Source organism: Podarcis raffonei, chromosome 13 (assembly GCF_027172205.1).
Source record: "Podarcis raffonei isolate rPodRaf1 chromosome 13, rPodRaf1.pri, whole genome shotgun sequence".
NCBI lineage: Eukaryota > Metazoa > Chordata > Lepidosauria > Squamata > Lacertidae > Podarcis > Podarcis raffonei.
Genome location: NC_070614.1, coordinates 1,084,580 through 1,111,655, shown reverse-complemented (window position 1 = coordinate 1,111,655; position 27,076 = coordinate 1,084,580). Strand labels below are relative to the sequence as shown.

Sequence of the window (27,076 nt, the reverse complement as noted above, 5' to 3'; positions counted from 1 at the left end):
AAACACCAGGGAGGTTTCCACAGGTGTCAAAAACCCATTCCAACTGTTTCAGTGGCTGTGTTTTACTCAGATTTCAGTTCGGATAAATACATCCTGACAGCAAGGAGCCCACCTTGGTTTTAATGCTTTTTTCTATGGCTTAGGCCCAGCAGATGAAAGACCCTATTCTCCTAGATTAACCTCCGAGATCTTGGAGGGGGCTTCTCTTGGTCCCCCCACCATCACCGCTTGGTGGGGACGCGGGAGAGGGCCTTCTATGTGGTGGCTGCTCCCAGACAACTTTGGAACTAGAGACGCTAGACAGGCTCCCTCTTTGTTATCTTTCTGCCAGCAGGTGAAGACTGTTTTTATCCCAACAAGCTTTTTTTAAGGGCTTCAACAGTGCTGTGCTGTTTTTACTATTTGTCTTGTAATAGATTTGTTTTATATTGTTTTTATTCTATTAAGAATTCAGTTACTTTTTGATGATTATCTTTTATATGATTTTAACTTATTATATTTTAGCTGTATTTTTAAAATTTGTGTAAGGGAAAAGCCTGGATGATAATAAATAATAATAATAATAATAATAATAATAATAATAATAATAATAATGTAATTTGTATCATGCATTTTACTGTTTATGTAAACCTCCTAGAGAACTCTGCTGGGTAGGCAGCGAACAAAATCTTGCTGCTCTCGCCTCTGATGTGGGAGCAAGGTGCATTTCCTGCTTACCTCCAGAACAGGGTTGGAGAGCAGGAGCCTGTCTCGGACGACCTGCAGTTGCTCTGTGGTAGGGCAGGTCATGGCAAAATACTGAAGGATCTTCTTGGAGGCTTCTGTTTTCCCAGCACCGCTCTCCCCCGAAATCAGGATAAAGTGATTGTTGTACTCTGTACACATGACCCGGTAGGCATTGTCGGCTATGGCATAACTGGAAAAGGACCAAACACACACACTGGTCACAGTGACAGCCTTCTCAGAGTTAAGTAAAACAATGCCAGGCACCTTCAGAAGCTAGAAGGTTTCAAAGCATCCTTCATCACTTAGGCAGATGGATTCTATTTTTATTTTTAAAATTACATTTATATTCCACCTTTCCTCCAAGGATCTCAAGGTGGCGTACACAGTTCTCCTTTTCATTTTATCATCACAACAACCCTGTGAGGCGGGTTAGGCTGAGAGATGCCAGTGACTGGCCCAAGAACACCCAGGGAGCATCATGGCTGAACTGAGATTTGACCCCTGGTCTCCCAGGTCAGAGTTCAGTGCTCTAACCACAACACCATACTGGCTGAATCAGTCTATCACCAGCCAATTGCACATGTATTAGTAAGTCCTTTCTGTTCAATTTCCTCATTAATTTTACAGACACATTAAAAATGTATAAAAATCTGTATTTAGATTCATACTTAAACTCTTACTTTCAAATGTAATCCTAAAATGCACACTTTTTAAAACATACATTTTGGTACATTTTTGAGACAATAGTTTAAATGGCAAGATTTGGAGAAGTGTGAAATCTGAAGGTTAATTACCAGTGCTATTTTTCTAGGGAAAAATGGTGCTGGAACGCACCATGAGCGCCTCTTTGGCAAAGGCTGGGTGAAAGCCCTGAAAATAACATTCCATTTCACATATTAGTCTGGGAGCTGCAAATTTGGTGCTGCTACTTAAAAATGTGGATAAAGTAAAATTCTCCTCCAGCCACGTTTTACACAACAATTTCCTTTCCTTTCCCCCCCAATATTCTGCATTGTTATTTCCCAACAGCTCTATTAACTATGTTTCTGGAGTCAACCCTGTGTGTTGCTAGTTACTCCCTTACAGTGGTAGCATTTTTTTTATGCCAGATATTTAAAAATGAGTCTTTCGTTACACTGTCCACAAATTAGCGTAAACTTTTTGGAAGGTGCAACAGGCTCCACATCTACTTAACTACAAGCAGTAACTCAGAAACATAGCAATATAAGGATTTTGCCATTTAAAATCTAATTTGGTTCTTTAAAGTCTGGGTGGGAGGAGACTTGCGCAAGCAGACACCTAAGAAAGTTGGCAACGTGCTTACATGTGTGGTGGCAGCTCAAAGAAGTTCACCCCTTTGTATTGCTCCATCTGCTTCACCGTGTAGATGCCCAGCTCTTTGTAGGGATTCACAGACACCAGGAGAGTGCCAATGTACGTCTGAGGGGTAAGGAACAAACGCTACAAATAAGGACCCAAACAGCCACAGGGATGAGGGGGTCTGTCCATTGCAGGTTATCTCCATTTCTCAGTTTTCCAGCCTTAAGTGCAAGCTCTCCACTTTTACACACCATTTTGCAACACAATTGTTTGTGTGCAATTTTGCCTAATTCATATACATTTTTGTAAAGCAACATTTTGTAAAGAGTACATCCTGGTATGTCCCACCACCGATGCCCATCAACAGGCATGAGGGAAGAGCACGTGGGAAATAAAACAAACAATGGTTTGTCTGAATGCCTTTGGAACAAGGCATGGTCAGAGAAACAAATTATGGCTTTGTGTTATGCTCAAGCCAGGCAAAAGCCAGGAAGGGGCAGAGCACATGCAGAAGGTCCAAGGCCCACGGGCCTGCCATCATGGCCCATAGCCACTGCTAGCCTTGTCCTCCATGAATTGGTCTGATCCTCTTTTGAAGCTACCCCAGGAGGCCCAACACTCCTGTTCTAGTTCCACATTTCCTCTCCACATCTGGAAGAGACACCAATCTAACAGAACAGCAGGCATCCCATAATAACCACCCATCACCACCCCTTTCTTCATAAGACAGCTCATGACCAACTGAAGCATCCCTAAAGCAGCTCAGAGTGCAATTACATAGATGAGGTTCTCCTGATATCGCTTGCGAAGGTTGTCCAAGAAGGCATTTTCACTCGTGTGAGAATCCAAAAGGACGAAATCTTGAATCCCAACTCTGTCCCGGGCCACGAGAGCCCCTTCCATGTTCAGCTTGTAGGGCTTCCTCCACGCTGCTTCGATCTGCAAGGGGCAAGGGGGGGGGGACTGAATCAAGGATAGCTAGAACAGCAGAATTTCTCCAAGAGAATTTGGGTACAAGAGGGAGATTAAAGTACAAAGCAACTTCCGGCAGGGCATCTTTGACACCACCTGCTAGTTTTCAGAGATGGAAGAGAACCGATGAGTTCACATACAGCCCAGAGCACCAGCGCAGGAGAATGGTTAGAGTGCTGGACTAGGACCCCAAGAGACCAGGATTCAAATCCCTCCCGGGTGACCTTGGGGGGCCAGCCAATGCCTCTCAGCCTCACCTACCTCACAGGGTTGCTGCAATGATAAAATGGGGAGGGGAGAAACAACGCAGACCACCTTGAGCTCTGGTGGCACGGGAGGGGGAATACAAATGTAACAAATAAATAATAAATAAATTTCCTACATGCCAACCCCTTTTTCAAGGACTCTGGACAATATAGGTATATATAAAATTACTATGTATATATTTATCACGTTTCTATCCCACTTTCCTTTCCACGACCAAGCTGGGATCAGAACCCTGATCTCCCCAGTCCTAGTGCAACACTCTCATGGCTGCATCCCGCTGTCTCTCACGTTTGCCAGCAAAAACTTGACTTCATAAAGGACTATGGTATATTTGTTAGTAGCCACAACATACTTTTTTACCTCATCTTAATTTTTGCTGCTGTCCCTCTGGAAATAATTTGACACAACCATCCCATTATACTTTTATTTGGAGGCCAGCCAGGCTTGTGAATTATCCTGGAAGCAGCCTTGGGTCTTCCAGAAACCAGCATTTGCTTGACCTGCAAAGCTGCACAAACACAACTTTTTTATTTTCTTTTATGGTTTCCAAAATTCATTTAGAGTCTGCATTGAGAAGAAAACACAATGTTTCTTCCCACGGCTGCAAAATTTGGGAGTGATGACAATTTTTCTAACTTGAGCAAGATTAATAAATTGTAAACCCTTTGGAAAAGCAATGAAACAAAATCCATCCGATTCAGCCTATTTACTCACTTCTTTGCTCTTAAAACTACAATAATCAGAAATAGAGAAAAACCTTCTTTTTGCAAAGTTCTCCTGCCTCATGCATACTACAAGCAACAAGGAAGTTTTTCCTAATGTTTAATCAAAATCTCCTTTCTTGTCATTTGTATCTGTTGGAATCTCAGTCTCCTCTTCTCTTCTATGCACACTTTTCATCAGTCTCCCTTAATTGCTAATAAATGATTTGGAATTTGGAACGAGGCCACCAGCAAGACGTCTGCAAGGCAGAATCAGTATTACCATCGCACTGCAGTTTAAACCAAAAGTAGCACAGAGCGCACCAGAGTCCCTGCAGCTGTAAATTTGGAGACACCGCAATTTGGTCTAGAAGTTCACCGACTGTCGGGAAGCAATTGGTTCCCCTCTTAATCGTCATTCTGCCCACTGAAACACTATTTTGCACCTCGAGGTACTACATAAAACAAAAACAAAAAGTGATCTCACAAAAACCCTGGCGTCTGCCACTGCCTTGGTCCAAGGCTAACCATTTGTAAATATTCTGGTTTGTAGCTCATTTTCTTGGCCACTTTGCAGCTTAATAGTTTCACAGCAGTATTTGGCCAGGATTCCTCGCTTCCACTGCCACTTGCTTGATGGCAGGCTTCTCCAGCCTGACTCCCCTCTGGCTGTTTTGGGCCAACTAGGACTTATGGGAGTTGTAGTCCAAGCAGCACAAGGTTGGGAAGGCTGTCCTAAGACACTGCTGTCCTCTTAAGTTAATTCAGGAATCCAACTGAGTTCTCCACAAGTTGAACAGATGTGCTCTGCCAAAGGAGAGAGGTGGTGGTGATGATGAGGATCAGGGCCCCCAGATCATTTGCACGGAGCCCTGGAACTCCTGCCCCCCAAAATACACTTTTAAAGATTTGCTTGCAGGTCTGCCAAAATTTGCCCCATGCAGATTCATGGGCACTTGCCATTTTTAATGGGAATTTCAGACACAGGCTGTGCCACAAGTTGTTTAAGGATCTAGCTGGGCACAGCTGTGCTCCAGGGGGCGTCTGCTTGGATGAGCCGCCAGGGCTTCAGCTTCCCCCACGTTCCCCTACCTGGCAGGCCTTGGCTCCGTCCTGCGATTCTCCTCTGCCTGTTCCACAACGCAGCCCTTTCTAAAGTGAGCCAGCTGGACTTTAAACATATTGTTGCAATCTCTGCCCTGACTGGGGATGCTGTTCCGCCAATGGGAACTCATGGCCATGGTTGGGAAGGCAGTGAATTGGACAGGGCGTCTTTCTGTGCAAGGTTTTTATCGGAGCTTGCTGGCCACCACAGGGTCATGAGCTGAGCAAAATATATTTTTCATCACCTTGGAGTTGAGAGAGAGAGAGAGAGAGAGAGAGAGAGAGAGAGAGAGAGAGAGAGATTCCGAGTGGCTCTTAGAAACAGATCTTGCTCTGCAGAGAAAGGCTTGCTGAACAGATCACAGGGACATGGCCAGCCTTTTCAGGTGCTGCAAAGACTCTTTCATAGGTTCCAGAAAGCTAATTCAGCCCTGAACACACACCTAGGAAGTTATCTGTCAAGCAGGGATGGGGGTGGGGGAAGAAATCCATTCAATTCACATTTTACCTAATTTACACTTCCCAAACCAGTAAGCGAACTGGGACACAGCCATCTATCAAAATCTGCCTTTCTCCAAATTTTTTAATGCTGTTCTTTGGCTAAAAAGTGTGCAAAGATATGTGTAAACTGGTGAAAATTCCTTGCAAAAAATACATATATTGGGATAAATGTACACAAAAAATCATATTTATTTTCATGCAGATTATTTTTTCAAAAGGTCACTGATGCAGAAATGTAGCCAGCTGAATTTAAGGTTGGAAACTGAGAAACTGAAAGAAAGCAGATATTGACAGATTCACCTGGCTCTACTGTCGGGGAGAATGTCTAAGTGACAGAATTTGGGGCTGCTTTACATGCACCCCATCGGGACAGGCCATTTGCTCAATTTATCTGCGAAGCAGTTTGGGAGTCTGCTGCTGCTGCTTTTCACTTTTGCTTGGCTGAGCCCACCTTGCATGCTCATTTAGTAGCTCCTCCTCCCCCTCAAAATCTCACTCACAAGCACACCCTGCGAAGACAGCATCCTGCAGGTGCCTTCCCCACATGCTAAGCCCCACCTGCATGGGGAAGGGCCTGCAGCAGACTTCCCCAACCTGGGGCCCAGAAGCCAGCAGGGCCAACTTTCAGAGATGATGGGAGTTGTAGTCCAAAATATCCAGAAGGCAAAAGAAAACACGTGTGCTCCCAATCCTCATGGGGACGCTGTGCCACCCACCCTCCTGCTTTCCTGCATCTCGTGCTGCCTTTTCCCGCAGAGAAACTATGAGCAGAGAATCACAGAACTGCAGAGCTGGAAGGGACCCCAAGGGCCAACCCCCTGCAGTGGAGGAATCACAGCTCGGGAATCCCTGGCAGATGATGGTCCAACCTCTGTTTAAACACCTCCAACAAAGAAGAGCCCGCCACCTTCCCAGGGAGTCTGCTTCATTGTCAAACAGCTCTTCCTGTCAGAAAGCTCTACCCAACAGCAGACTGGAATCTTCACTAACTCACTGGCCCTTATAAAAACGTCACTCTCTGCCTTCCTAAATCTGCTGCGTGAATACTCTCCAGGGCTGCTTCCCAGGGCTTCCGGTGAAGCAAGACCGCACCTGTTCTTGCATGCAGAAGGTCCCAGGTTCAATCCCCAAAGAGAGCCCAGCCAGAAGCCCTGGAGAGCTGCTGCCAGCCAGTGCAGGCAGTACTGAACTGGGTGGTCCAATGGACTGACTCGCTAAAAGGCAGCTTCCTTTGTTCCTATGCTGACACAGCCTGGGGTGGGGGTGGAGAGAGGAACACAAAATAAGAGACTAAAGTGCCTCTGACCATGTGCAGAGTTGCTTTCTCCACTGTACAACTCTCTCAATCCTACGCACATCTAGGGTTAGAACACAATGTCTCATTCGACATTGTGGCAGCTTCAGCCTTTCCCCTTTTCCTCCTAGGAAATAACTGCTTCTTTCCCAAAGGTCCCAGGCCTGGCTGACCAGGAAGCTCGGCCAGCCCCTCTCAAGGGGCACTGACAGTATGAAGACCAACACACTGCTCTGCACCGGATACAGAAAGAACGCCTTACCTTCTCTGAGACCAGAGAGAGAAAGGAGTGAGTGGCCTTTGAAATCCCAGGAGCTGCCTACTGGATCAGATTTCTCTCACCTATTTCTTTTCACGGAATTACCCCTCGGGCAAATTGCTTCCCTTCCTGCCATCCTTGGACTGCCACAGCTGCACAAGGAAGTGCTCAGTTTCCACTGAAACATTTCCACTGACTGCAGTTAGAAGCCAACCCATTAAGGGCACGGGGGGGGGGGGGGAGATTCTCATCATTTTCTCTGCCACCCACAGTAGCATTGTCTCAAGGACCGCTGCCTTCCTGCAGCCTGGCTCACACGTCTCATGGAGGCCATTTCAAGCAGGCACCAGAAATGCCTGCTCAAGGAAAACACCTGCCCCAAGTTGCTCGATACTGAAAGGACCCAGGGCGCAGGGCTCCTGTGGCGCAAATCTATATAAGCTAAATTATATTACATTAACAACAAACAATAATAATTATGTTACCCAGCCTTCACCAGCAGGCCCCAGGCTGGGTTACACCAACTCAACATTCAGAATTCAAAGCAGTTAAAGCATATTGCATTTGCAATAATAGGTGGGTCCTGAAAACACACATAGAATGATAGGATTGTAGAGTTAGAAGGGACCCCAACGGTCATCTAGACCAATCTAGTGGGGTAGAAGTGGAAGGATCATTAGGCGCGAGTGATCATGCTCTTCTGAAGTTTACTATACAGCGGAAAGGAGCAGCCAAGCATACTAGGACTCAATTTCTCGACTTTAAGAAAGCCGACTTTCTTAAATGGTCAAATGCCTGGAAACGATGCCTTATGAGGAACGGCTAAGGGAGCTGGGCATGTTTAGCCTGGAGAAGAGGAGGTTAAGGGGTGATATGATAGCCATGTTCAAATATATAAAAGGATGTCACATAGAGGAGGGAGAAAGGTTGTTTTCTGCTGCTCCAGAGAAGCGGACATGGAGCAATGGATCCAAACTACAAGAAAGAAGATTCCACCTAAACATTACGAAGAACTTCCTGACAGTAAGAGCTGTTCGACAGTGGAATTTGCTGCCAAGGAGTGTGGTGGAGTCTCCTTCTTTGGAGGTCTTTAAGCAGAGGCTTGACAACCATATGTCAGGAGTGCTCTGATGGTGTTTCCTGCTTGGCAGGGGGTTGGACTCGATGGCCCTTGTGGTCTCTTCCAACTCTATGATTCTATGATTCTATGACTTCATAAAACTTAGGGAAGTGCTGGGTGAGACAGTAATACTAAAAGGAAAGGGAGTTCATGATGGCTGGGAGTTTGTTAAGAGGGAGATAGTAAAAGCACAACTTCAGGCAATACCAATGAGACGGAAACATGGAAGGTGCCTAAAGAAGCCAGGGTGGCTATCTAAAGAACTTTTAACTGAGTTAAGATTAAAAAAGGATGTGTACAAAAAATGGAAAAGGGGGGAAACCACCAAAGAGGAATTCAAACAAATAGCCAGCACGTGTAGACACAAAGTCAGAAAAGCTAAAGCACAGAATGAACTCAGGCTTGCTAGAGAGGTTAAAAGCAACAAAAAAGGCTTTTATGGGTATGTTCGTAGCAAAAGGAAGAACAAAGAAACAGTGGGGTCACTCAGAGGAGAAGATGGTGAAATGCAAACAGGGGACACAGAAAGGGCTGAACTCCTCCATGCCTTCTTTGCCTCAGTCTTTTCCGATGAAGAAAACAATGCCCAACCTGAAGAATTTGGAGCAAATGATTCAGCAGAGGAAACACAGCCCAGAATAACTAAGGAGATAGTACAAGAATACTTGGCTAGTCTAGGTGTATTCAAGTCTCCAGGGCCAGATGAACTGCATCCAAGAGTATTAAGAGAACTGGCAGATGTAATTTTAGAACCACTGGCAGTCATCTTTGAGAATTCCTGGAGAACAGGCGAAGTCCCGGCAGACTGGAGGAGGGCAAATGTTGTCCCTATTTTCAAAAAGGGGAAAAGAGAGGACCCAAATAATTACCGCCCAGTCAGTCTGACATCAATACCAGGGAAGATTCTGGAGCAGATCATTAAGCAAACAGTCTGTGAGCACCTAGAAAGGAATGCTGTGATCACCAATAGTCAGCATGGATTTCTGAAAAATAAGTCATGTCAGACTAACCTGATCTCGTTTTTTGACAGAATTACAAGCCTGGTAGATGAAGGGAACGCAGTGGATGTAGCCTACCTTGATTTCAGCAAGGCATTTGATAGGTGCCCCATGATATTCTTGTAAAGAAGCTGGTAAAATGCGGTCTTGACTATGCTACCACTCAGTGGATTTGTAACTGGCTGACTGACCGAACCCAAAGGGTGCTCATCAATGGTTCCTCTTCATCCTGGAGAAGAGTGACTAGTGGGGTGCCACAGGGATCTGTCTTGGGCCCGGTCTTATTCAACATCTTTATCAACGACTTGGGTGATGGACTCAAGGGCATCCTGATCAAATTTGCAGATGACACCAAACTGGGAGGGGTGGCTAACACCCCAGAGGACAGGATCACACTTCAAAACGACCTTGACAGATTAGAGAACTGGGACAAAACAAACAAGATGAATTTTAACAGGGAGAAATGTAAAGTATTGCACTTGGGCAAAAAAAATGAGAGGCACAAATACAAGATGGGTGACACCTGGCTTGAGAGCAGTACGTGTGAAAAGGATCTAGGAGTCTTGGTTGACCACAAACTTGACATGAGCCAACAGTGTGACGCGGCAGCTAAAAAAGCCAATGCAATTCAGGGCTGCATCAATAGGAGTATAGCATCTAGATCAAGGGAAGTAATAGTGCCACTGTATTCTGCTCTGGTCAGACCTCACCTGGAGTACTGTGTCCAGTTCTGGGCACCACAGTTCAAGAAGGACACTGACAAACTGGAACGTGTCCAGAGGAGGGCAACCAAAATGGTCAAAGGCCTGGAAACGATGCCTTATGAGGAACGGCTAAGGGAGCTGGGCATGTTTAGCCTGGAGAAGAGGCGGTTAAGGGGTGATATGATAGCCATGTTCAAATATATAAAAGGATGTCACATAGAGGAGGGAGAAAGGTTGTTTTCTGCTGCTCCAGAGAAGCGGACACGGAGCAATGGATCCAAACTACAAGAAAGAAGATTCCACCTAAACATTATGAAGAACTTCCTGACAGTAAGAGCTGTTCGACAGTGGAATTTGCTGCCAAGGAGTGTGGTGGAGTCTCCTTCTTTGGAGGTCTTTAAGCAGAGGCTTGACAACCATATGTCAGGAGTGCTCTGATGGTGTTTCCTGCTTGGCAGGGGGTTGGACTCGATGGCCCTTGTGGTCTCTTCCAACTCTATGATTCTATGATTCTATGATTAACCCCCTGCAACACAGGAAACTCAGCTAAAGCATCCATTATAAATGGCCATCCAATCTCTGCTTAAAAACCTCCAAGGAAGGAGTGCTGAAGAGGTACATCTTCAACATTTGCCCAAAGCTGTTCAGTGAAAAAGGCAGGTGCACCTCTGTGTAGAGGGACCTCCACAGCTGAAGGGCTGCCACAGAGAAGGCCCTGCTCTGGGCTGCCACCACCCCAAGCCTCTGATAACCTACACATTTCAGGTGTTTGAGGCCTGCAATGTTTGTGGGTTGCCATATTTTGAACAGCAAAAAAGGAGGACATATTTGCCGACTTCTACTTTTAGCTATGAATCACTATGACAACTCTCATTTTACATACCCATGAAAAAGAGGATGTGTCCTGAAAAAAAAGGACATAGTACAACCCTAGCTAGGGCTTTGAACACTAATGTGAGCATCTTGAATTGGGCCTTAAAAAACAAAACAAAACTGGCAGCCACAGTTTTAGAACAGAGGTCATATGTGATCTAAAGCCAAACCAGCTAGTAATTTTGGAGAAGCTGGAGTTTCTCAGCTGTCTTCAAGCACAGCCCCACATAGACCACAGCGCACACATGGCAATAATACAATCTGGAAGTTGCCAGAGCATGGAGTGCTGTAGCCAAGTCATCTACCTATCTACGGCCTTTGAAATCCCTGCACTTGGCAAATTAAGATGGCAGAGGGCTCACCAACCCTTCATTTTGCAATACACTCAGCTGCCCTATGAGCAAAATATAAGAAAAAAATATTTGGGTGGCAGGAGCGGGAAGGCAGGAGATCCAATTATTAATGCCCTAAAGCCATGAGTTGCACATCAGCAGAAATCCAACAGGTTAAACTCCCACAACCATCAATGCATCTAAAATTCCTGCCTGCAGTACTCCTTATTCACCTCCCTCCTCTAACAGGACTGAGCTGCTTTTCCCAGCTGAACAGCAAGAGGAAATTCAACAGGTTAAGCATCCTGAGCCCCCTGTTGGATTTTGGCCCAACAAGGCACCTGTTGTTGTTGTTTTTTTAAAAAAAACATGTCTGAGGAGAAGAGGGCGCTCTGGTTACAGAAATGACAAGTGACTTCTTCACATTTTCAGAAGACGTACGTCCTGTTTTCTCCCACAAGAGGTCACCCTAAAACCTTCTTTAAAATTAAATCCTTAACAGTCCCTCTGCTGATCACAACACAAAGTGGGCAGAAACTTTATCAATTTGTCTTATCAATTGATTTAATTCATTCTTACTTGATGGATTTATATTCTGCCCGAGGTGAGTGCATAAAATACAGACACATGATAACAGAAGCGGATGAAGATTTTTTTTAAAGTCCAGTGTAAGCAACATAAAAAAGAAGAAAAAGCTAAGATACTGAATTTAAGCACCTGAGTAAATTTTAGAGCCACTTGTTTGTCTAAACTCTGGCCAGCTCTATTAAGATCTGTCTCTATTGGGCTGTGTTTCCAAGCAATGCCCTCAGCTGTGCTGGACGAGCAACTAGATCCCATATGCAGATAGAGAGACTCTGTATTTGTGGGCAAGTGCATGTAGAAGACATTCACCGTTATTTGGGACATGGCCCACTATACACAGAACCTAGGAGGCACTTTCTGAATCCCCTGTTTGTTCCAAGAAAGCAGTCTCTCCTTGGCAGAGAAGTTCTAGGCTGCTGAGCCCTCTTTGCGCTGGTGGCAAGAAAAATCAAGGAGGAGGAAGTGGAGAAAATTGCAGTGACTTGTAAGGGAGATTCAGAGGTCTAAACAGAAATGCATTGCATGCAGTCCTGGAGGCGCCCCAATTGCAGCCTTGCTTATGTCTTAGGCAGAGGCACAAACACACTCTTTCTGACAGGGTTTGTATGGTTTTGTCATGGCCTCTCTGGCTAGTACAATATTATCTTATTTACTTACTTCCTATAAGATGAGCCAGTCAGCAGTTGCTGCATCTTGAACCGGATTCTTTTTTAGAGAACCTTGTCCTCAAGGGCAGCCCAACATAGCAACAGATTGCAGTAGTCAAACCTGGAGGTGACTAGGGCCTGTATAATTCTGGGCAGGCTACTTCTGCCTAGGTAGATCCTACCCTTTCCGACAGGCTCTGGACAAACAACAGCCATCAAGCGTTTGCAGAGTTCACCTGCTTTTGGGAAGGTAGTCTTCTTGCAAATACAGTGGTACCTCGGCTTATAGACGCTTCAGGTTACAGACTCTGCTAACCCAGAAATAGTACCTCGGGTTAAGAACTTTGCTTCAGGATGAGAACAGAAATCATGCGGCGGTGGCGCAGCGGCAGCAGGAGGCTCCATTAGCTAAAGTGGTACCTCAGGTTAAGAACAGTTTCAGGTTAAGAACAGACCTCCAGAAAGAATTACGTTCTTAACCTGAGGTACCACTGTATGTTTCTTATCCCTGCGCTGCGGTGCACAGCTTTCTTTGACCCAGGCCTCTCCACAGCACAGCACCAGTGCTGAGCTCAGTACAGGACCAAGCCATACGTGACACAGAAGCACTGAAACATAAGAAGAGTTCTGCTGAGTCAGGCCCATCTAGTCCAGCCTCCTTTTCTCACAGTGGCCAACCAGATGCCCCCATGGGAAACCTGCAAGCTGAGCACAAGAGCAACTCTCCCCTTCTGTGGTTTCCAGCAGCTCATATTCAGAAGCACTTCTGACTCTGACCAAGCATGTGCAGAGTGCCACTCTCTCGCCACCAAGGAAGGGCAGCGAAGCACTTAGGATTACGGAAATGGTGACAACATTGATCAAGCATAGGGATGGGGAGAAATTCACTTCCTTTCACATTTAAAGGCTACCCTGCCTCTGAAATATGAAAACTGAAACACAGCCATCCTTCACTACTTGCACTTCTACAAATTCTGCAGTGCAGTTCTCTGGCCACATAAAGTGTACAAAAATGCAGGCATTGGGGTAAAATGTGCATTATAATGCATCTATTAGTGAAGGCAACATACACAAATGTCTTAGGGAAGATTGCTTTGTTCAAACGTGTGCTGGGCTAAACTGCAAATTTAAAGTTTGCATTGAAATACTGATGAATGTTGTGAGCCCCTCCATCTTATGCCCAGGCTCTATATAGGTGTAAATAAAACAGTACACCCTGAAGGCCTCGGCTGACCCTCATTCCAAGGAAACCGAACCTGGCAAAGCGCAGGGCCCCCAGAGTCTCTCCCTGCTTGGAGAGAGGGGTAAATACAGAACAAAGTAGAAGTGGTACTTAGAATCATAGAATTGTAAAGTTGGAAGGGACCCCCAAGGGTCATCTAGTCCAACCCCCTGCAATGCAGGGATCTTTTCTGCATTACAATCACAAACATTAAATCAAATATTCTAACATAAAATAAAATACATACTGGTGAACAATTAAGAGTCTGACCTGGCATAAAGCAGCTTCTGGCACACTTCTCCTCTGTGAAACTGTCTATCCCTCCTTGAAAACCAACCAGTCAATTGGCAGTTGTTGACATGTAGATCTGGTATTGCTGAATTCCCCAAGGAGCCCTGCCTTGCCTTGCCCAGGATCCCATTTCCTGCAGAGCCGTCCCTCTCATTGGGCAGAGAGTGGCAGTGCCGATCTCAGGAGACAGCTGCCGAAGGATGTGGGGCAGAGCAAGGGGCCAGCTGGCATCTCATGAGCTAGCCTGCTGTCATTGGCCACAGGGGAGGAGCATGGAAATATGCATCAACTTCCAGCCTGGATGGTTTGCTGAATGTGGAGTGGGGTTGCCATCTTGTCCTTTGCCTCAAGTGGCAAAATAGATTGCACCAGTCCCATGCAGTGGCCATTCAGACACCTCTGGAAAGCTCAGAGGCAGGGCAGGGCAAGGCGGCAACCTCCATCCCACCTGTCCCCAGCCTGTAGGGCACAAAAGGTAAACTGCTTCTGAAGATGGAGATTTCCTTTAGGTTTAGAGCAGTTCACAGGCTTCTCCTTCTCCATGAACTTAACTTTTTTCAAAAGCCACATAAAGCCTTTGCCACATCTTGTGGGACTGAATTATATAATCAAATTATTTCCACTAGGTCAAAATATAAAGGGCAGAGGGACACCTGCTGCCCTGGAACCAGCTGCTCCTTAAAGGTAAAGGGACCCCTGACCATTAGCTCCAGTCATGACCAACTCTGGGGTGGCGGCGCTCATCTTGCTTTATTGGCCAAGGGAGCCGGTGTACAGCTTCTGGGTCATGTGGCCAGCATGACTAAGCCGCTTCTGGCGAACCAGAGCAACACACGGAAATGCTGTTTACCTTCCCGCCGGAGCAGTACCTATTTATCTACTTGCACTATGACATGCTTTTGAACTCAGTTGCCCCTTAGCAACCAGCAAAACACCCCCAGAACGCCACAGGAAGTGGGGATGGTCACTCTTGTGGTGCATGCACAGAATATCATTTATAAAGGGAAACCATTCCAGGTTCTTTTTAAGAAAATCTACCACATCTGTAAGCTTACTAATCTCACTGAAAAGCCAGCATTAAATATAAATGTGGTGACCAGCTGTCTGCTTGGGAAAAAGACAAAACTTGGCAGACACCCCTGTCCAGTTTTTTAAAGATGATATAATAATGTTCTAAACTTGATTATACCCACAGCAAAACATTTACATGGCAATATCTTCCAGAGAACAGAAAATGCAAGCTTTTAAGGTTAATCGTCATCGGCATGAGGGGGACAGGATTATTCCACGGTTCCTTGTCAATAGACAAATCCTTGCCTGTAACTTTGGCACAGCAGCCTTAGATCGTCTTTCTCCGTGAAAAGCACAGAGGTTGAGAGGGGAACCCAACCTATTCTCCCAAAGCAAAAGACAGTTCAAAAACATTCCTTTAAAACCCCAAAGCTTCCAACAGTTCCGCAGGCTTCACGGCTGCCATCTTGAAAAAGATTTGATGGTCAGGGGGCCTCTTTCCATTTCTATCAGGGTGGAGGGGAGAGAGAGAGAAAGAGACACCCTGTTATAAGAGTTTGATGGTAATCCTCTGAGAATTTTTTTAAAAACCTCTCTCCCAGGGGTGGGGAGGGGGAAGAAAGCCCTTCTCCGAAAGCGCTTATGAAGGACAACATTTTTGTGTCCCCCGAATAAAACGTTTTAATGTGCTACAATCCATTACACACACATCCCACCATTTCCTTTCAATAATTATTCATTAGAAAACATTTAACGTCGCTGCAAATTTCACACCGGGCAGTCTGTGGACAAAGGGCCAACGATGGCCCATTTAGGAGAGAGGCTGGAGGCCGCCTCTGCTAATCTGAGAAACGGGAGGGGGGCGCCTGGGCTGGCCAGGCTGGACACAAGGGCCCCCGCCAAATTGTGCAGTTAACGGTCAAAGCCCCCCTGCCTACTTTGACACTCATTTAAAGATGACAGCGAACAATAGAGATTTGTTCCTGGCAACTCTTTCTTGTCAGGCTCAGGCAGGTCTACAGCGACTAAGCCGAGGACCGACCAGCTCGGCCGTCCTCTAGCTCAGGGCCGGGGGGCGGGGTTCCGTTAGACCTGCCATGTCAGGCCTCTTCCTCTGGGGCCTCCCCCACCCACCCAAGGCGACAGGTGAAGAATGAACAGGTTAAGAGAGAGAGAGAAGGGGAGCCCCAGGCAGAACACGTCCGCTCTGTGGATGCTATGGCAAGGTGGGCCAGGTCAAGAGAACCTTCTTTGGGACAGGAATCCTGATGCTTTGAAACAGTGTGGGCTTTGTGATGGGTGGGAGGGAATCAAGGCATATTTCTTTCGGTCTCCCCTGCCCACCTCCCCCAGAACCCTCCAGTCGCTGTCATCTCAGGGAGACGGTGCAACTCCTGCTCATTTGGGGTGCAGAAACAATAGGCCAAGCCAGGGGCCATTCAAATTTCAAGCAGGGAAACCAACAAAAAAAGTGGGTCTCTTGGGCTTCAGAAAGTTAAGGGGGCATGCAATTCCCTATCTGTGGATTGGTCAGCAGCAGACAGAGAATCTTTTGGGGGTCAAAAGAGGCCGCAGGTACAAGGAGGGTCGTGGCTCAGAGCCACAGCCCCTGCTTTACTTGCAGAAGGTCCCAGGTTTGACCCCCCAACATCTGAAGCAGGGCTGGGAATATTCCCCTTCTGAAAGAGGTGTTGCCAGTCCACGTAGGCAATGCTGAGCCAAGCGGATCAAGGCCCTGACTTTGAGAAAAAGCAGCTTCCAATGGCACAGTAGCTACAAACTGGAGATTCACCTGCTAAGGGTCAGGAGCAGCAGCAACAGGCTTTGAGCTCGCGTAACAGCCAAGAGACTAAACTGAAGCTCGTGTAGCGGCCACATGCTCATTGGGGAGGGGAGGGGCTTGGCATCACCTCTGCAGGATGTTCCCAAGTTCTGCAGCGAGGTTGTCTTGGCATAAAGTGCAAGAGCGGTATCAGGTCAGGTTTGGAGAAACAGAGTAGCATCCCTGCTCTTTACTTGTTGCAAAAATTAGCCTGGATTGCACAGGCTGGCTATTTCTAAATTCTGAGGTTACAGCGCATAGGACATCACCTGCGTGCGCAAATGGTATAATAGTATACATCACTGGAGTTATAACCAGGACTTTGTACACACTTAAAAAAAACCAAACCCCACACTATTTCTGCAATCTGTATCTATAATGTACCGTATATCTGTATGCAGCTGCTGCTTATGCATAATTTAATCTGGTTCTGCAAACCAGATTTGAGGAGGAGAGGAAGCAAAATTTATTTCCAAAATTTGTACCTTCCATTTCTGTACCACCACTTTCCAAAATGGCAGACGACACCGTTAAAAAATAGCAAACACACAGTAAATAAGAATCAAATCAATATTTTGTTTAAAGCATAAATCAGTGTACAATAATAAAAACAGCTGGACTAAAAAAATAAAATAAGAACAGCTGCTTTTTGTTATAATTCAACAGCTAATTCAGCAGTGGAACATAACAAAGTAAAACAGCAGATTAAAATTAGAAAGGTTGGCCTTGAGGCCACGTGTGACCCCCAAACTAATAAGTGCCTCCTCTGTCAAGAGTGACCTGTGATCTGCTGCATATGGCTGGGCAGAGAGGAAGCCGGAGAGAGAGAGGAGGTTGCGCTCCCCACTTTGTGTCCAGCCCCACCTACCATGGGCTTCAGCTGTGCACCCAGTTGGCACGAGGCCTCTGGCAGATTGCACCTTTGGGAACGTGGCCCTCAACAGAAAAAGGGGGTTCCCATCCCTCTTATAAAGAATTAAATCAAAACTACTGGTGAATAAAAGGCAGGAGAGTGATGCCCCCTTTCCCTGCCCTACAACTGGAAATTTTGCTTGGCTTAACTGATTCAGAATTAACCCTCAAGTCTTGCTCATAAATACACATTTATCAACAAAGCTTTTGGAGGTGCTGCACTCTGGGGATTGTGCAAGATGCTCTTTGTAATCAGCACACTACACAGGTCTAAGAAACTGATGCTGCAATTACTTTTATTACTGGACAATACTGGACCAACCATCACATGCCAACCCTGTATCAAAGGTCTGTTCATGAAGAGAAGCGCCCCCCCCCAAGAGACCCTCCATCACCAAGAGGTCCCAGGCCCTGCAATGGAAGTTTACTGACGTGGAGCCGAGCAGGGGCTTAACATCTCCCATCAAGTAGAAGAGAACAGATGTCCCCGAGTCCTGGCAGAAAACAAGCACATGCATCCTAGTCTAATTGCAGGTAGGGGAAACCATCATAAATCCCAGCCCAGGCATCGAGGCAAGTTGAGAAAGCTGACATTTGTCTATTTATTTATCCTACATCTTAGAGAAATAGCAGGGCAACAAAACAGATCCACTTTTGCATTTCGTGACTAAATCATCCCATTAAACCTTTCTCAGCTGCAACTCAATTCAAGCTCAATTCAAACTTAGCCAAAATCTACACTGTCCCCAGAGCAATTGCACAGAACATCTGCAACTTTAACTTACCCCTGCATCAGTCCAAATGCTTGTGGGGTCGTGTTTGCAGCCAAGACCAAAGTTCATCTAGGACCTAGATTCTAGTTCCAGCACCAGGACGGTAGGATACTGAACTGCCGGATTCCAGCATTACCTTGTGGGTTAAATGTGTGCTGAGTTGGCAGCCCATTGCTGATTCTCAACCTAACAGATAGTTGGGGGGGGGGGCAAGGGACGGGACTTGCCGTACTTTGCATGCTCTCCTGGTTCCAAAAGTGCTGCACTCATTTTAACCCCAGGACAATGTTGTCAAGAGACTACCTGTCAAAAAGACAACGGTGCATCTGAAGGGCTGAGAAGCCTGTACCTTAGAGGAGGAAATGCATCTCAGCAGAAATTTTACAGAGTATCACTCTGCACATTCCCAATCAATCGTGACATCAGCCTTTTTGACCTGCCCAAGCCTCGCTCTCGAATCCAGTATCACAGAGCAATACAGTGACCCTCAGCATAACAGCAACTTCCCTGGAGTCAATTGTGAGCTGAGCAGTTGCAAAGTCGAACCAGGGAAACAAACCCAAAGGAAGGACTTAGGACATAGGAAAGCAAAGACACCAAGGCACCAAATGCAGCCTGGACACTCTGGTTCCACACACAGCATACTTTCAAAGCCCACGACACTTGCCAAATAATCCCGAGAGGTGTGCCTTGTTAAGGGCACTGGGAATTTTAGCACTGTGAAGGATAAACTACAGTTCCCAAGATTCTTGGGAGGGGGAATATGTGCTTTAAATGCATGGTGTGTTCAGCTTGGATTAAATCTGGGTCTGAGAACCTGCAGCCGCCCAGGTGCTGTTGGGCTTCAGGTCTCATCAGACCTGGCAAGAAGTTGGGAATGGAGGGACTTGGAATCCAACTCCTGGGAGGTCACAGGAGACACAGACACACACATCTTGGAGCGAGAAGTTAGTGGGCACCCTCCCCTCCTAGCAAACTCTGAGAAATAGAGTTCTGTTTCATCACTTGTGATTTGCTGCCCTGGGCTCCTTTGGGAGGAAGATCAGGTTAATAAATAAACAAATCCATACAGCGTTCTCAGCCCCTCAACCAAACAGTGCCCAAGATTCTTGGTGGGCAGTCAAATAGGCTTCCCTATGAGTTTGTTGGGTAGACACACTCTGGATGCTCCCCCATCTTCCATAGCTGCACTTCATTCCAGTGCAGAGCTTGGGCCACCTTCCCCTGCCCTCCTCGTTTTGCCCTTCTGCCCCTGTGAGCTGCTGGCCAGACACTGCGCCTTTCCCAGGAAGACCAACCAACTAAAGTGCACCTCATAGCAGGAGAATGAAGTTAGTTGACGTGTGACGGGACAAGGCCTTCTTAGGGACAGCCCCAGTGGGCTCCCTCTCTTCTAGCCCTCAAGCAAACCATGAAGAGGGCTATTTAGTGCTTTACTTTTTGAACCCCGCTGCTACAAATACCGGTAGGTTTCCTGTTGCCCCAGTTCTTGTAACCCCTCAGTTCTGTATTTTCTTGCATGATAAGCTATTGTGTGGGCTCTTGTAGCCAAAAGGCAAAATATAGGCGCAATGGCACCCACCTGAGAGGTGCCAGACCTGAGTTCCATCTGAAAAAAGCCCCAAATATAAGCCTAATACAGTGGTACCTATAGTTACGAACTTAATTTGTTCTGGAGGTCCGTTCTTAAGCTGAAACCGTTCTTATCCTGAGGCATGCTTTTGCTAATGGGGCCTCCGGCGTATGAATTCCATTCACATCCAGGGGCAAAGTTTGCAACCAGGAGCAGCTACTTCCGGGTTAGTGGAGCTCGTAACCTGAAGCGTTCGTAACCAGAGGTACCACTGTATAAGGGGCATTCAGCAGCACTGACAAATGCCCTAGCTACACCCGGCCCCTCATTTTCTCAGCTGCCCAACTTCAAGCCTAGGTGCATTGGGGGCAGTGAATCAACACCCTCCAGCAGGAAGGTTAACCAGGGGGCCACGCCCGGCACCCCGTTCAAGGCAGGAGCAAGGCCATCGGGTGTCTAAGTGCTACCACAGCCTGTCCCAATGGGAGCAAATGCCTGACTAGGGAGCTGCCTTCTATGCAATGCGACCATTTTGTAGGCCTCACTTTGTTTGATTAGCTAAAATTAAGTAGTTTGCATAACGGGACTCTTTCATGGGGCGGGGAGGGAAAGAGTTCTATTACTTCAACATCACAAGAAATGCAGAAGAACTTGGCTGGAGAGAAGTGTTTCCTTTGTTGCCCCGTTTTATTGGCCGAAGCGATGGCTAAGGTGGCTCCCGCTCTGTCCAGTCCCTGGGCGTCCGAATCCTCCTTCCCGGCAGTGGGGAGCTTATGGGGGCGCGGCAGCTCGGGAGCCCCCCAGCGCCTCTCCCCTGAGGCAGCCGGCAAAGCTCCCTGGGAGGGACGGAGGGGACCAGGAAAGCCTTGCGTGGCCCCTTCAGCTCCTGGGCGGACGATAAAGCAAATCAATAAGTAGCCCTTGGTTTCTTTCAAACAGCGCTCCCAAGTTCCCTGGCAATAAACCCCAAGCGTGGGGTCTCCCTGCTGCCTCCCCCCATTTCATTTTAACCGCCTCTCAGACGGGCCTCTTTCTTGTACTGAAGGGGATGAGAAAGTAATCTTCCCTTTCCTGCCCATCCTTTTCTCCCGGAGCTCCGCTTACCTCCTCCGCCTCCGGCATGCTGCCTCTCCTCCAAGGAGCAGCCACCGGCAGAGCCATTTTGCCCGGGGCTCCTTGGCAGGGCTGTTCTTGGGCCCCCGCCACGCCATCCCTTTAAAGGCACAGCTTCCCCCAAAGGGCTCTGGGAGTTGTAGTTTGCGGGGGTGCTGAGAGGAGGAGACGGCGACCTGCAGCTCTGGGAAGGGAAGAGGGAAGCTCTCCTCACAACTCTCAGCACCCTCCGCAAACTACAGCTCCCAGAAACCTTTGGAGGAAGGCCTGCCTGGCGCTTGAAATGGGTGGCGTGCCAATGGCCTCGGTCCCAAAGGGTGCTGGGGCAGGGGCGGCTGGGCCCTCTTGTGTTTAGGAGACGGGGCCCTGCAGCTAAGGACACCCCGTGGAGCACAATGAACCAACGGGGCTTAATGGCATGAGGAAGAATTGTCATTCCATTTCGTAATCGCTTGGGTTGCAACTTCCATTAGAAACGGGGCTTCCTTCTGAGTAGACAAGCACCGAATCACACTCTGAACTGCTTTACAGTTGGTGGATGAGAGAACATAGACCTCAGATTCAGGGGCTCTGACTTGTTAAAGACAAGAAAACAGTTTGCGGGTGTCCTGTGAAATCACAGAAGCATCACCAGTTGGGTGGTCCCTCCTCCCCCCTCCTGTATTTGACTGAGCCTGTGCTTTTTACAGCAGCCAGCTAGGCAGCAATTAAACAGGTGAAACTTTATCTGTCACTTAACTCTGTGCCAAGCAAACCTCCTAGTGTATAATGTTAAAGGGGAATGAGCAGGTCTACTTTATTTGAATGAATGATATCCCTGCGCAGGACTTTTACTTTCTTACTTTCTCTCTCCCCCCCCCCCCCCCGCCTTTCAATAATGTTGTTATGGTGTAAAAGGCTCTAGAGAACCACTTAATGCAAAAATTGCTTTTACCAGACAAGCAACCACAACAGCGATGCCTCGTGTAATAAATAAGTGAACGAACAGGTTCTGTCCACCGCCGCTGCCACTTCATGGCTGACTGCATTAGGAAATGAGATTTTTATAACGATCTGGCTGGAAGCAAACAAATGACCCAACCCTAGTTAGATTTACTGCCGCATCTTCCCTGTCATGATTATTATAAGCCCTGTTTGGCTGTGGAGAAGCAGGAAGGAGAATGAGCTTTGGGAGTGGTGGGGTTTTAATAAGCGGGCTGGGGTGGGCACCCACACCTCACAGTGGGTTGGGAAATTTAAATATAATGGAACTTTAACAATGCAGTCCTGAGCACAATGGGACTTACCCCCAGGTAAGCATTCGTTGGAGTGCGGCCTAGGTAATTTGGCCATATTAAAGGGGTCCCAAGCATGGCCTCCTTTAGTTCTGTGCTCTTCACCCCAGTAACTAGAGCTCTGGTCAGAAGCTAGTTCTGGCCAAAGCCAGGTCTCCTGGCCACAAAGGCCACACTCCAAGTCTCTCTCATGACAAAGGTCACATTTCTGGATGCACTAAATGACTCTGCCCTAGAACACCTGGCTGTTAAAAGAAGGAAGTTTGCAGACCTGAAGCCGCAACCCCAGAGTCGGCCACGACTGGACCTAATGGTCAGGGGTCCCTTTACTAGGAAGTGTGTTGGCCAAGGGCTTTTCCTCACTCTCCACCCCTGAAGACAGACATTCCCCCAACATGATGAATGTTTTCTTCTGAGCATGCGAGGCTCTACTGCTGTCCTTCCTTATTTCAAAAGGGAATTTGGCAATCTGGATTTATATCTTGATTATCTCTCGTCACTGCATAATTATGTCTGTTGGCAGGAGTACCAGCAGCCGATATCTAGCCTGCCATGGTTCCTCCCCAGAAGTCCGCCCCTGGGTCTGATCTTGAGAGGCACCCAGGACCTGGTGCGAGAGGTGAGTGTTGTTGAGCCTGTTGGGAGCAGTGACCAAAGTGCTATGAAATGAAACAAACATGCAAATGGCCAGTTGCCAAGAAAATCCAATACAGTCACATTTGACTTCAAAAGAAGAAACTTCTCCCAAATAAGTTGAAAGGCAAAGCCAGGAGCTCCTTGTCAGGAATGGCAAGGTTCCACTCCCTGGTTGCAAAGCTGGTTTGAAGGGAATCCTCTGGTGGGCCTCCTTCCTGGTTCTGGTGCCCCCCCCCGACACGTCCACTTTCATTTCCCACAATGCTCCAGAGCCATGCTATGTCTGGGATACTGTGATGAATTAAAATGGCCAGCTGCCAGTTTGTGGCCCAGGGAGAAGGTGGGCCCTAGGGGTGCTGGGGTGTCTGCAGCTGTTCCAGAGTGGCAGGTGCTGAGAGTTGACCTGCCCAGCTGGGGATCCTGCAGCAGGCTGGACCAGCTCCATACAAATGTGTTGCTGTTGCTTGTACTGTAGTCTTATAATGCCACCAGAGAATATGGTGCTACACAAGGAATGAGATTCTAGGTTTCTGCCCCATGGAACTCAAATTCCGCGGAGCTAAAATTCTACCCAGGTTGCAGGTCAGGACCATCCCAGACTTTGAGTTTTCAGGGCCCAGACTTGAGACCCAGGGCCAACCCCCCTGGTGACATCACAGGGGCAGGCCCCAGAGATGGAAAGTAATTGGGAGAGGGGAGCAGAGGACAGCAAATTCCTTCAGAGTGTCTGTACTGTAATTTGCAGTTGCTGGGCTGAAGCTTGCAAGCTGCATGCACAGTGCTCTTAATCATTTTTACCATGATCACTAAAGGCGTTCTCTCCTCCACCTGCCACCTGAAGGGGGCCAGGCAACCTGGAGACAGACCAGGAAAGGCAACCCTACACTCCAGGGAGAAAACAGGAAGTGGAGGCCGAACTGGGATGGAAGAGTTTCAGAGCTGTGATCCCTGGCTTTCTTGGACTTGGTTGCTTGAATGCCAGTAGCACATCACAACACTTGGGGTGGATGCTGGAACCTTATGGATGATGCCCTTTCTCCATCAACTCTGTGAGATAGCTGGCTGTTAAGTTCCCTTTTACAGGTGCACACCCACCTCCAGCAGTTATCGGATGGAAACAGAACCCACCAGCTGTAACACCCATAATATCAAGATATTGTTTCCTGCAGCCAGCAGGAGACGTTAATGGAGGCAACATCCTATCTGCTTATTGACTCTGCCATAGCCTGTTGTCTGTTGCTTTAAAAGGCAAGGGCTGCCTTTCTCTCTGGGTGAAAGGCAGAGCAGAAGGCAAATACTCTTTTCCTAATGCACTTTGTTCTCAGTTGTTCAAAAGATGCCTCCATAGCTGCAACATAGAATATGGCAACCTCTTGGTGCCTTATTGTTCATGGGCTGGAATCTGGGCACATGCGCACCACAGGCAAGATGCAATCCACCCCCTCACTTAGAAAATGAACTCCAGCAGCTCCTGCCAACAAGAAAAAGAAGGCGGCAAAACCAGGGGTTTCAGGGTGCCAGAACTGTCTCAGGTAAACAGGAGCAAATGCAGAGGAAGCGCTGAGAGCGTGGCCTGCCCAAGGTCACATAGTGCACCCACAGTCGAGGCAGCGGGAGACTCCATCTGCAGCCATGGAGCTGCGCGGCTGCCGAGAAGCGAAGCAAGCCCAGCCTAGGTCTGGACAGTTCTCCACCACGACAACCTCGCCCCATTGCTAAGATTACCTGGGCAGCCATCCCGAAGGCCGTTTCAAACAATGGTTCCAGCTAAGCCATTCAGAGCTCGCTTGGCGAGTTGCTTAGGATCCATCCAGCGTAGCCTCAACACGATGCCGTGAGTTATGAGAAGCGGCTCTTCCGTCCCAGTGGAGAAAGCTCAATAATTCATGCTGCTTGTCGGTGGCTTTGCCCTTCGAGTCCCAGGGAGGTGAGTATTGGCTGCTTCTCCAGATAAGAGCGAGAAACCGGACCTTCCTAGCGATTGTATTGCAGCCACTGCTGATCTTTGATTAGCCACAGGTACATTACAGGCTGAGCATGGAAATAAGCCAGAGATCACAAAAGGGATCGAGCTGAAAATGTCACTCTTCCCTCGTGACACCCCCTCCCTCCCATCGCCCACCACCCCAAATCACTGGAACCAATGGAGGCCAGTGTGCTCTTTGGAGCTCAGAAGCCAAGGAAGCCCAACTAAGCCACAGCCTTCATGGTGAATAATGCATAGCTGGTGAGCAAAGTCACAGGATCTCTTGCCAAGTTTGGTCCAAGGCAGGCGGTGCTTAAAAATTAAAAGTGCAGAGAACTGGGCTAACAATAAGACCAAGAAGTTAATGTTTAATGTGCTCAATAACTCACAAGACATGATAATTCTGACTCCCGCTTCTCACCTGGGGAAGTGAATTTACAAAAGGAATGTCTGCAAATCTTTTTTCACTCTTAAACTCAGATGATGCCCAATCCAATTTGTATTATCATGGACACAGACCAGCCTCTAAGTTACAGGCAATTACAAATGCAATTTGCAATTTACAGACCAGTAGAAGACTATGAGGAACTATCAGCACAGCAAAGGACTAGGATAGGCATGTGCTTTGTCACACATTCAGTGGATTGCTGCATTGCTAGCGTGCTTGGTAAAGAGATTTAATATTCCAGTTCCTAGTAATGCTTGCTGATGCCCTGAATTTTGCCACTTTAGTAGTGATTTGTTTACAGCACCTGACAAAAGGACAGCGGTAAAATTATCTGATCTGCCTAGGAATTTAATTAAAATGGGTGTAATACCTGAAAGCTGTTAAATGGAAGATAGAGCAAGCTTGTCTTTTCCTGCTCCAGAGGGCAGGATGGGGATCAATGGATGTTTCATGTTTTATTTTGTTGGAAGGCGCCCAGAGTGGCTGGGGCAACATATAAATAAATTGTTGTTATTGTTATTGTTAAAATGGCAAGAAACGTGATTCCAGCTAAACATCAGGAAGATCTTACTTGTGGTAAGAGTGGAATGGTCTCCTTCAAGAGGTTGTAGACTCTCCTTCCTTGCATTGCAGGGATTGGACTAGATCCCAATCAGGATCCCTTCCAACTCTATGAGTCTACAAATTTTCTATGATTCTACAATTCTATGACTCTACAAATTTTCAGGTGTAAATAGTACAGAGGGAGTCCAATTTTGATTCAGAAAACTGTCAAACAGCTCTTACTGTCAGAAAGTTCTTCCTGATGTTTAGTCTGAATCTCCTTTCTTGTAACTTGAAGCCATTGGTTCAGGTCCTAACCTCCAGAGCAGGAGAAAACAAGCTTGCTCCATCTTCCATGTGACAGCTCTTGAGATATCTGAAGATGGCTATCATATCTCTTCTCAGTCTCCTCTTTTCTAGGATAAACATCAGCAGCTACTTCAACTGATCCTCTGCACACCTTCCAGTTTATCAACATCTTTCTTAAATTGTGGTGCCTAGAATCATGGGTATAGCCAAGATTTTTGTTAGGGGGGCAGGCTTTTGTTTGGGGGGTGCAGAACCTCAGATTTGTATTGATTTAGGGGGGGCAGCTGCCCCCCTACCCTTCCTTGGCTATGCCCATGCCCAGAATTGGACACAGTATTCCAGGTGTGGTCTGACCAAGGCAGAATAGAGGGGTTCTATTACTTCTCTTCATCTGTTCAAGCACAACTCAAGCAATAAAGATAGTTTCAATTTTCAGTTACTTTTCCGCCTTTTTAAACGCAGAAGAGGACAATAGAAACAGTATATTTCTCTTATTTAGCTAGCTGTCAAATACGTTCTGTTCACAGTCAATGAACTCTCCCAAAACGTCACTCTTTCTGGCAGCCCGTTTCCAGGTTCAGAGCAGTGGTAATTTGATTTTTCACTCTGTCCTGCAGGCTCGCTAGGTCCGAAATTTCCCCCCTCTTCTCCTGCTTCCAAGGGGGGTTTGCTAATTTTAACCGATGGAAATTTAATCCTTTGCCAAAGGCTTTCCGAGGCTTTAGCTTGTAACGTTTTTGCTTCAGTCTATTTACAAAAGAGGAAGGCAGACTTCCTGTT

The 27,076-nt window shown here is 47.1% G+C and overlaps 2 protein-coding genes across 13 annotated transcripts in view; one reads left to right on the top strand and one right to left on the bottom strand.

Annotated features, from left to right (window-relative positions):
* The window catches only part of MYO1H (myosin IH), a 72,720-nt gene that overhangs the window by 39,815 nt on the left and 5,829 nt on the right, over positions 1-27,076 (bottom strand). For 3 of the 9 annotated variants that reach the window (XM_053363300.1, XM_053363303.1, XM_053363302.1), the window contains exons 2-4: positions 2,824-2,985; positions 2,051-2,166; positions 718-916 (exon numbers count right to left, since the gene is read on the bottom strand). In XM_053363300.1, the coding sequence (XP_053219275.1) occupies positions 718-916; positions 2,051-2,166; positions 2,824-2,985 (477 nt within the window). Of the gene's footprint in view, positions 1-717; positions 917-2,050; positions 2,167-2,823; positions 2,986-5,078; positions 5,331-7,147; positions 7,169-18,446; positions 18,546-20,702; positions 20,794-21,111; positions 21,168-24,755; positions 24,925-27,076 lie in introns of those variants that run through there. The other 6 variants (XM_053363305.1, XM_053363304.1, XM_053363307.1 and 3 more) reach the window with 6 other exon arrangements.
* Positions 21,299-27,076, top strand: part of FOXN4 (forkhead box N4) — a 39,250-nt gene continuing 33,472 nt past the window's right edge. For 2 of the 4 annotated variants that reach the window (XM_053363332.1, XM_053363329.1), the window contains exons 1-2: positions 21,299-21,835; positions 22,918-23,013. The gene's annotated coding sequence lies outside the window, so the exon portion shown is untranslated. The remainder of the gene's footprint in view (positions 21,836-22,917; positions 23,014-27,076) is intronic. The other 2 variants (XM_053363331.1, XM_053363327.1) reach the window with 1 other exon arrangement.